Genomic DNA, 10,895 nt, shown 5'->3' on the forward strand with positions numbered 1-10,895 from the left:
ACACCCCATAACATAATGTTACAAAATGTGCTTACTTACAACTTGCCCTTCATGCACCCATATTTTCCCTTGGTCTTTCAGGCTGAAATACAGATGGTGAGGATGAAATTCCTGGGACCAGCAAAAATGTCCCATATTCTTTTGGATTTGTATTGCCTTATGAAGCATCTCAGCCTTGTATTGCTAGAGCGATCCTTGTTAGAGGAATCATCACTGGCAGAGGGGGGGATTTCAGGGTGGGGTAGGGTGCTGGAGGAGATGCAATGATGTGTGGTCCTACATGACAATTTCTCAGATTTCCAAAGGTTGGCAAACTCTTGTCTAACCACTGCACTTCTGTCATATTCTATAGGAATAGGCATTGCCCATAGCATCCAGTATGCATTTCCTTTGCAAACATTGTAGTCCTGGCAAACCTTTAGTCCTGGTAAAATTTTCACTTCTAAAGTCAGTCTGTGTTCATACCTTCCCTTATTTTGCCAGTAGTTGCTGCCATAACATTTAATAATGGGCAAGAAAATCTTAATAACTTTTGAACCACTGCTCAGAATTTACAAAACAAGTGAGATTGTCTTCCTTAATATCCCTGAACAAGTGCATCAGTAGCTTTCACAAAAACTGGAAGAAAAATATATGCCTGTTGAAAAACTGGAGTAAAAAGAATCAGAGTGTCAATTGCCAGCCCTTTTAAACTTGCTGCACCTGTGGCAATGTTTATGGGATCAATTTGAAATGTGGTGCATTTGTAGACCCCATCAGGTAGATCATGAATTCCTGATTTCATGTTATTAGCTCAATAGATGTCATTTTTATAAATTACAGAAATTTGAGGCTCATCACACCATGTTTTTGCTACTTTTGTTAACTATGCAGGCACTCCCATGCCATTTAATGACTGTTTTTGAGAAATGCTTAGTTAGATGCATGTTGCCATATTTTCCCTAAACCAACATAGGATTCTGCGTGGAATTAAAAAAAACCTACAGCCAGCAACCAGAACTGTGATCCTTGAGGTTTTTCAATCTGTGTGTTCACTGACGTATTGATGGTTCAGTCAGTTCTGAGAGTAGCTATCATCCATTACAGCAGTGGTTCTCCAACTTTGGAGCTAAAAGTTGAAAACTGCTGTGGGTCTTGGCTGGCCACTTAATGATTTTTCTGATTGTTTAGCAATAGTAATGCTCTGCGCTAGATGCAGTATAATTTTAATTGTGTTTTTATTGCGTCTTTTTTTCTTATATGTTGTATTTTATTACAATTTGAATTCCATAGACTTCAAATTATAATACAATAAAATACAATATAAGAAGTAAAAGAAGCAATAAAATACAATTAAAAATCAAAATGAATGTTTAATGTGATGGATACAGCATCTCTCACCTTGAAACACAAATCCACAGAAACACTGCAGACCGCCTGAATGAAGCTCATGGGCCACAGTTTGGGAGCCCTTGCCAGAGCTTGGAAGATTACTTTTAAAAAGTAATAAATTACAGTTACAATTACTTGGCCAAAAAAAGTAGTAATTACAGTTACAATTGCAATTGCTCTGAAAGTAACTGATTACTTTACTTTTTCTCAAAAGTAATCACTACAATTACATTTCAGTTACTTTTTAAAAAATGCCTACAAGGTGCTGGCCTTGGCTGCTTCACATCTAAGTAGCCTAAAACAATATTAAAACTAAACACACACACACAGGGGGTAGTAGAAGGGTTCGAATCCCCACATAGCCATGAAGCTCACTGGGTGACCTTGGGCCAGTCACTGCCTCTCATGAAAACCCTATTCATAGGGTCACCATAAGTCGGAATCAACTTGAAGGCAGTACATTTATTTTTTATTTTGAAGATGATGATTATGATAATGCAGCATTTCAAATTAATTCTGTATGACAAGCATTCCATGCCAAGCTTGGAAAACCAAGGAGGAGGTATAAAATGTAGACAAAAATACTTTTGACAAAATGCTGTTTATCCTTTATATCTATATCTATAATTAACAATACAGCTGAATGATGTATGTAAAGTATTTTTTCTCTTTCCCTTTTTTATTAGTATTTTGGTACTACTGCTAAAGTTCTGATAAAAGAATAAAGCATTCATTAGCCAAATTCAAATGATTAGAACACATCACATAAATTCCACTGAAGTTGGAGTTTTGCCATAGAAAAGGCAAAAATACATACCCTATGATAGCCCAATAGACAATCAGAACTAATATAAAACCCTATTGCTTCTCATTTGCAAATGTTGCAAGATCTAAGGTAACTCTAGATCATGTGAGTTCAGGTGATGCATGTTATGTAAATTTGTATAGGTATTAGCAGAGATTGTCAACAGTCTGAGATGTGTATGTGCCAATGTGTGCATTTACCTAAGTGGCAGGCTTTTACCCTGCACTGAGATCACTGAGACTTAAGACTTCGTAAAATAAGAAAAGCTATTTTATTTATAGAAATACATAGTAGATAGGAAAGGCATACCTAGTTCTAACTAACTTGGAGGCGCAACACTCAGGTTTGGGAGTTGCCCTCATGGCTCAGGAGGGAGAGAGCAGAGACAAGGTGTCTCCTCTCTCTTGGATTACTTTATTGCTTATCTGCATTCTGTGTTTGCCTCTGTAATTCTCACTTTTTTTTACCCACTATTTGGATGTCTTTTGGGAATGCCTACTGATTATTTGTTATCATTTTGGGCTGATTACCTTCAGCTATTATCTCACCAAAGTTGCATACACATGACAGATTTAAAGCACATTTCCACCACCACCCCAAAAAAGAATCCTGGGAACTGTAGTTTGTTACGGGTGCTGGGAATTGTAGCTCTGTGAGGAGTAAACTACAGTCCCCAAGATTCTTGGGGAAAAGCCATGTGCTTACATGTATGGTGTCTACTGGGAGACTCTTACGGATTGATTCTATACTCCCAGAAGTAAATCCTATTTACTGCTATGGGAATTACTTCCAAGTAAGTATGCTTGGAATTGCAACTTTTAGGTCATGCTTAATAGCCACCTTGTATCAAATTGAACAGTTTCCAATCAGATTTAAATACTAACCACTTAAACTGGTCAGAGTGTCATTCCCTCTATTTCTGAAGCTCAGGCTGGAAGTGTTGTTGCTTATGTAGCCATGGTATCACCATCCATACCACACATAATAAGGAGTATTAGTGGGCAAGAGGGAACCCCAAGTGTTGCAGAATACAAAAAAGTGAGAGAGAAAACAGAAAGGGGATGACTCCAAAAACAGCCCAAATGAGTACTGAGCATGCTCTGTTATGGAATGCTGAGAGAGGGAGAGAGGGAGAGAGGGAGAGAGAGAGAGAGAGAGAGAGAGAGAGAGAGAGAGAGAGAGAGAGAGAGAGAGAGAGAGAGAGAGAGAGATGTCTCAGTTAACAGAAAATTATGGAACAGTAGAGTTGGAAGGAAGCTTTAAGGTCACTGAGTTCACACCCCTGCTCAACGCAGGAATCCAAGTTAAAGCACACCTGACAGGTAGCTGTCCAGCTGCCTCTTGAATGCTTCCAATGTTGGAGAGCCCACCACTTCCCTAGGTAATTGGTTCCATTGTCATACTGCTCTAATGACTGACAGTCCTTTTTTGAGTGTTGAAAGGTGTTCCAAATAAAATTCTAACTTTTATAATAGTCCAGGTATTTTTAATGTCCATATGATTGATGGGCAGGCTGGAAAGAAAAATGACTCACTAAGGCTACATCCACACCAGACATTTATTCCACTTTAAACAGTCATGATCTCAGAATCCTGGGAAGTGTAATTTGTGAAGGGTCCTGAGAGATGTTAGGAGACCCCAATTCCCCCCACAGAACTCCAGTCACAGAATTGTCTGAGAAGAGGGGCTGACTGTTAAACCACTCTGGACATTGGAGCTCTGTCGGGAGAATAGGAGTCTCCTAATAACACTCAGCACCCGTCACAAACTACACTTGCCAGGATTCTTTGGGGGAAGTCATGACTGTTTAAAGTGGCATAAATGTCTGGCGTGGGTGTGGCCAGAAGGTCATCCAGCGAGTTCATGGCTGTGGTAAGGTATGAACTCAGAACATCCCAGCTGCACCCAGCATGGAACTACACTTTCAGCAGCAAATACCAGAAAACCAACTAAATGTGTGCTGTCAATGTGCAAAGCATTTGCTGGGGTGCATTTGGGTAGGTGAAGCAGGAGATAGATGGAAGGGGCTGTTTTCCATGCCTGCCACTTTACCAGTGGAATGCCCCATATTTTTCCTTATTGACCTCCATCAGCTAGGGGAAAGTGGCCAGAGAAGGGGTTGCAGATAAAAAGTTTCAGCAGCAAATTACCCCCTCTCATCACTCCTCCCTAACAAAATGCCCCCCACATCAGTAGCAGACACCAGCAGGGAAGTTCTTTTTTGAGTTGTAATTCAGCTCTCATTCTGTTAATTCCCAAACTACACCAGTTGTCATTTTGACCTACATGCATAGGGAGAAAGACAGTGTAAAGGGTGTGCACAAGGGGGAGGGGATGACAAAGGATTTAGGACTTAAAGATTTAATATTCCATGAGTAGAAAAAATACCCTATGCAAATGTCTATATTATTCCAGAAAAGTTCAGTTCTACATATGTTTGCCATCTTTTCCTCAAGCACAACTGTTTTTGAGATAATAGTCTTATTCTCTCTTGCCCTTCACCAAAAAGCCATGTTAGTTGTCCAGTATGTGAAATGACTGCAAGCAGGTGCAGCCCAAGACATTTTGCTACTTGAAGCAGAAGAGCAAATGGTGCCCTGCCCCCAAGTCAAGGTCATAGTACCACAGCTTGAAAAGTTATGTTGGCATTTGAGGCAGAAAATCTCACAAGTACCTCTTCCTGGCAGTAAATATACAACAACCAAAAATTAAAATAGCTAATAATTTGTTGCATGGTGCCCCAAATTAGTTGCTTGGGGTAGTCATCTCTTGCTGCCTAGTGTGAGTCGCTCTATGAGAGGCACATAACTAAAGCAAAACACACAAACAGAAGTATGAGACTGCACCTACCTCCTAGTCTCTTGCCAGTTCCCAATTTTCACCCTCTCTGGAGGGGGTGCGAGGACAAGCGGAGGGGGTGCGAGGACAAGCGGAGGGGGTGCGAGGACAAGCGGAGGGGGTGCGAGGACAAGCGGAGGGGGTGCGAGGACAAGCGGAGGGGGTGCGAGGACAAGCGGAGGGGGTGCGAGGACAAGCGGAGGGGGTGCGAGGACAAGCGGAGGGGGTGCGAGGACAAGCGGAGGGGGTGCGAGGACAAGCGGAGGGGGTGCGAGGACAAGCGGAGGGGGTGCGAGGACAAGCGGAGGGGGTGCGAGGACAAGCGGAGGGGGTGCGAGGACAAGCGGAGGGGGTGCGAGGACAAGCGGAGGGGGTGCGAGGACAAGCGGAGGGGGTGCGAGGACAAGCGGAGGGGGTGCGAGGACAAGCGGAGGGGGTGCGAGGACAAGCGGAGGGGGTGCGAGGACAAGCGGAGGGGGTGCGAGGACAAGCGGAGGGGGTGCGAGGACAAGCGGAGGGGGTGCGAGGACAAGCGGAGGGGGTGCGAGGACAAGCGGAGGGGGCAGGCGAGCAGGCTGAGGGAGGCAGGACAAGCGGGGGGGGCAAGGAGAGTAGGCTGGAAAGGGTAACACATACACTCACCTCCACAGCTCTTCACTTCGATTCTGCTGCTTCTGCCTTCTACTCCTCCTTGCCCTCCAGCGCTGTCTGACTCTCCACTTCCTCCCTCGTGCCTCCACAGAGCACAAGGGAAGAGCTAAACAGCGCAGAAGCCCGGTTTGAGGCACATATCTTGCCTCCACCATTCCATCAATCACAGCAGCAGATGATTTCCTCTGCTTTCCCCCCCAGTAACGTCCAAATGTAATGCAAAAAAGTTACATTTGCAGCTCAAAAGTAATGAAATTACCACTCGTTCTGTTACATACAAAATGTAACGAAGTTACCCACACGTTATGCAAAATTGTAACAAATTACAAGTAACTCATTATTTCTAACGAGTTACTTCCAAGCTCTGGCCCTTGCATTAAAGAAGTGACAAGACTGAATTCAGTTCTGTCTTCGCAAGCTACTCCAAAGAGATGATCAGTGAAAATTCAATTCAGGAGTTTATTGGCAGTCAGGGTACAAACACCAAGAATAAAATAAAGAATTAATAAATGACTGCCAGTGCTGACCATTGGGCTGGAACGTATAAACTGCCATAAAAGAGGGCCTATATGTGTCAGAGGTAATGCTCTCCTCTACAACATTAAGACTTTGTTGAAAATTTACCATTTTATTTTTGTGATTAATATTTTTTCTTTATGAGTTCATATCTATCAGATATGGTATATAGTTTTTATCTTTATTAATATAGAATTAACATACCCTTAGTTACAAATAATAAAACTAAGAAAAAAGAAAAACCATTCAAAACTAATACAAATGGGAGAAGGATTAAACTAAAATAAGACAAATAGGTAACAGTATATAAACAAATAATATTTTTCTTCCTTTTCCTTTCATTATGCTGTATACAAAGAATATAAGTTTCTCCATTAATTATATAGTTTTCAACCTTATTGTCTGTAAGAAAAAATAGCGTTTTAAAAACTCCTACCTTGAATGAGCTAGGATAATAGGTAATGGATTTTATGGCGGCCCAGCTCTTGGAATGGGGTTTCCCCAGAAACTCTACATGATGACTTTCAACATCTCCATCCAAGTCATATGTCACATATTCTCCAGTAACAGGATCAGGACAAAGAATGCCAGGCCACCTTACAATAGAATTAAAAAAAAAAACTCAGAAAAAAATCAGAAAGATAAAACATATAACACGTGCTCCCTATATCTCTAGAAAAACATAAGAAAAAGTGACTTTTTGTTCACACACGCAAAAAAAGTCAACAGAGGAATATTTAATAACTTGTCTCTTATATAATGGAATACTGTACTGCAATCCTATGTACTAGGTGGGGATCTGCAGCAGAGCACTCTCCACATCTGTAGCCCTGCCAGGTGTGGCCAGGGCAGGAGCTGTGTGTAACAGAAGGATGTTTTTGTCTTTTAAAAAAAACATATCCTGAATTAACTCTGACAGCTCCTGGGCTGTCATACTTAAAAGCCTGTTTGGGGGCATGTTAGGAGAATGAGGGGGGGCCTAGGCTCTCTGGGTCCAAGCCCATCCCTGACATACTGCTGGAATACCCCATTTTGGAGACCTCTACTAGTGGGAACAATGCTAGTGGTACATTTACAATCCTGGAACTTTTCATAGGCATTCTGGGGAGGGGCCTTCAGAGCAGATGCGACTGACAGACCTCCTTCTCTGCTGGTGGAGCACAATTTCTGCTACATCCCATGGGCCTTTAGTCAGCTGGGGAGGGGACTTTGGATTGCTCCCTTGCTTGCTTTCCCTGTTCTAATCACAAGTTTGGAGGTAACATTTGCTTGTGTTTTATCACAAAAAAACTTTGCCTATTTTTTAAAAAAACCCTCATTTCCCCCCTTTTTCCTAATTCTTCAGAAGCATACTGTTTTGGTTTAATTTTTTAGACCTCTTTAGACAATGTCAGAACCAATAACTTAAGTAGATTAGAAAATTGCTTCATCCCCAGTTATAATTCTTTTTAATACTTCCCAGATCATTTCCTTTCCATTGTACAGGGAACCTGTATTATCTACAATTAAATGTAAGCTTTTTTTAAACCTTACCTTGGCCATGTGTGCATTTTCACCAAAACTAAGCTTCCTAGAGGAAGCTTTGAATACACATACTTTAATCCATGTTTTTGAAACTGAGACTCCTCAGGAAAATGTTCTTCAGAAACAGAACATTTATTAAACCAAGGATCAGGATTCATATAACAATACCATGGTGCGTTGCGATCAATATGTGTTGTATCATCATGTTGTAAGAGTCTCCATTTTAAACAGCTGCTGTTCTCACATTGTACCCATACTTTATCTAAATAAAAATTATCTGATACAGAATCCATATAATAGAATCTTCACTCTTATAAATCAGAGTGGAATACTTGTTTCCTCTGAAATATAAAGAAAAGAACACAAACAAAAAGAAATTATAAAGAGTTACCGTTAAACGCTACAAATAATAAAGCCCTAGCTAAACACTCAAAAGCAAGTGGGTTCCTGCTGGGAAGAAGGGCGGGATATAATTCAAATAATAAAATAAATAGTTAACTCTTGCACCTTGAAGGAAACTACAGAAAGTTACCAAGTATTAACATATTTTCAAGGTAAACCAGAATCTGCTATAGCCCACATATTTCTGAAGAATGACAGAAAAAAGGAAACAGGAAAACATTAATGAAATGAGAGAAGGATACCAAAATTATTTTCCAAAAATCCTTCATGAATGTTCAGTTCCTAGAAATGAAGGCTGTGAATCACAAGTGGCTGCACTGACACTTTCCTTCCCTTAGCACAGGGATAGGAAACTTGCAACCCTCCAGATGCTGTTGGTTGTTATAACAACCAATTACTTACTGCTGCGGCAAAAGGTCATTTTGCATACATTGACGCTCTAACTTAATTGTCTAGTTTTTGCATTCTGTTGCCATTTAGCTCCAACCTTTACATGTTTTTCACCCCTTATATCCATATATATATATGATATATATATATATTTCTTCCTTTATATATCTGGTAAATGGGATCACACTCCATACATCTGATAAAGTAGACTCTAGTCCATAAAAAATCATGCCATAATAAAATTTGTTTGACTTTAAGGTGTCATTAGACTCTAGGCCAGCCTTTCCTGACCTACTGTGGATGTTTTGTATTACAACTCCCACCAGACCTGACCATTGGCTAGGCTAGCTGGGGCTGATGGGAGCTAAAGTCCAACATCTGGAGGGCCACATGATCCCACCCCTGCCTTAGCAAATGCTTTCATCACATACTGATGGCTGTGTAGCTGGAAACTATAGCTAACTAAAATCGGCAGGGTCCCGCCTCTGCTGGCAGCATCCCTTTGCCATGGCCGAGCCAGGGAGCCACCAGCAGCCTGCCAGCAGCGCCAGGGATGGCCAGCCTGGCAGATGAAGAGCTGGCAGAAACCCTGAAAACGGGGCATTTTGGTGGCATGATGGGGAGGAGCTGCAGGGACTTACGTGAGATCCTCCTCACATTCAGTGTTCTCCCTGGGGTCCTGCTCCACCTGGAAGCTCTGCCAGCCAAAAGGCCGGCGGAGAAAAAACATTGTAATGGGCCTTTATGGGGAATGCTTACTCGCCGGGAGGCCAATTCTTGGGAGCCAGTACTTCCCAGCCAGCTCATGTGCACGGCTCCCAACAGAGCCAGATTCAGCCAGGCCAGCAGCTCCCGAGCAGGAAGAGAATCCCGCAGAGCTTGCCGCTGGCTCCTCTTCCACCAGCCTCTCTTCTTCCGGCTCCCCAGTATTTGGATTGTACTGTTAGACAAAATGAGTAAAAATGGTTGGTAAAAGAAGAGACTGAAGATGGAGGCCCACATAATTTAGCAATGTGATGCTCAATTAGTGAAGAGAAACTGGGAGGCTCAAAAGTTGGTAGGCAAGAGATACATCACTTTAATATTTTGTCTACCATTTCGATTACACGTGAATATTTAAAGATGGGAGTGAACCTTCCATCCAAAATGATTTCTCTCCCTTTGGATTGATTGTATAGGCATGGTGGAAGCTGCAGATTCATGTTTTTCAACTCACTGACCATATTAAAATGTCGCACTAAATCTTGGTTTAGCAAAAGGAAAGGGAACCTTTTTTGGCCTGGTGGGCCAGATCATTATCTTTCCCCACCCCCACAGGCCAACTTTTACATGTGGGTGGGACAACCTATCTGTCAAGCACCTGATGTCACCTGATGTCATTATGACATCAGGTAATTGACATGTGGGTTTTTGCCACCCACCTGTTAAAGTCCATTGTGTACTCTTCCCAAGTGCCATACTGTACAACTAGCTGGTTATCAGGTCCTTGGAGCTGCAGCACAAGAGGCTTTGCTCAGAAAAAAAAAGGTGAGCAGAGGGCTAGCAAAGCTGCTTTTTGTTGGAATTTGCTGCACAGTTGAGTTCCTCACAGGGAACTCAATCATGCAGCTGATGCAGCCATGTCTCTACCTGTCCCATGGAAGGTATAGGTCAGCTGAGCTGAACAAGCATTTCCCTCCCACCACCACCCCGCGAGATATTTTTTTGGAAGCCTTCATGGTGCTGGGAGTCATTCCAAATCATCTGGAGGACACCTGGTTGGTGAAGGTTGTTTTAAAACAAGGCAGGTGCTTTAGGGTGTTTTCAGATGAGTACTTATTGGTGCTACTCATGCATGCAAACTCTTTGCAGCACCCACACATCATCATCAAAATATCAGCCTGCATTTTGTCCCATTTAATCTTGATTTACCCTTTCTGCGGAACAGCCAGTAAGTTAAAACCAATAAATCTATTGCTAATGACCTGTTTGCAATAAGGTTACCTGACAGAACTCCGTCTTTCATATAGACCTGCCCATTCACCAAGATCTTCAAACATGGCCCTTCTTGGTATGCTGCAGCCTGCAGTATCCTTGTGGCAATCAGGAAGGGGGGTTTTCTCTGGTAGTACTTACTTTGTGAAATGGTCTCTTCATCAAGCTAAGGTTAGCTCTAACTATAGTGGGTTCCAGCACATACAAAAAACTCACTTATTTATCCAAGCATTTTCTGGAAATTGATACTGTACAGATAATCACCACTAGGTACAATGGATGTTACTATAATGTTATTTTAATACTAGCTTATTGTAATTGCTTTATGATCAAATTCTCTTAATGGAAGGCAGTATATAATTGTTTTTACATAAACATTAAGCTCGCGTCTGGTAACATCCTTACAGTATAATCCCGTATATGT

The 10,895-nt window shown here is 41.9% G+C and overlaps 1 protein-coding gene across 6 annotated transcripts in view; it reads right to left on the bottom strand.

Moving 5' to 3' along the window:
* The window catches only part of ZCWPW2 (zinc finger CW-type and PWWP domain containing 2), a 55,193-nt gene that overhangs the window by 43,684 nt on the left and 614 nt on the right, over window positions 1–10,895 (bottom strand). For 3 of the 6 annotated variants that reach the window (XM_061586411.1, XM_061586415.1, XM_061586416.1), the window contains exons 2-3: window positions 7,715–8,046; window positions 6,618–6,777 (exon numbers count right to left, since the gene is read on the bottom strand). In XM_061586411.1, the coding sequence (XP_061442395.1) occupies window positions 6,618–6,777; window positions 7,715–7,998 (444 nt within the window). In that variant the 5' untranslated portion in view covers window positions 7,999–8,046. Of the gene's footprint in view, window positions 1–5,656; window positions 5,772–6,617; window positions 6,778–7,714; window positions 8,047–9,256; window positions 9,394–10,876 lie in introns of those variants that run through there. The other 3 variants (XM_061586414.1, XM_061586413.1, XM_061586412.1) reach the window with 3 other exon arrangements.

Source organism: Rhineura floridana, chromosome 10 (assembly GCF_030035675.1).
Source record: "Rhineura floridana isolate rRhiFlo1 chromosome 10, rRhiFlo1.hap2, whole genome shotgun sequence".
Lineage (NCBI taxonomy): Eukaryota > Metazoa > Chordata > Lepidosauria > Squamata > Rhineuridae > Rhineura > Rhineura floridana.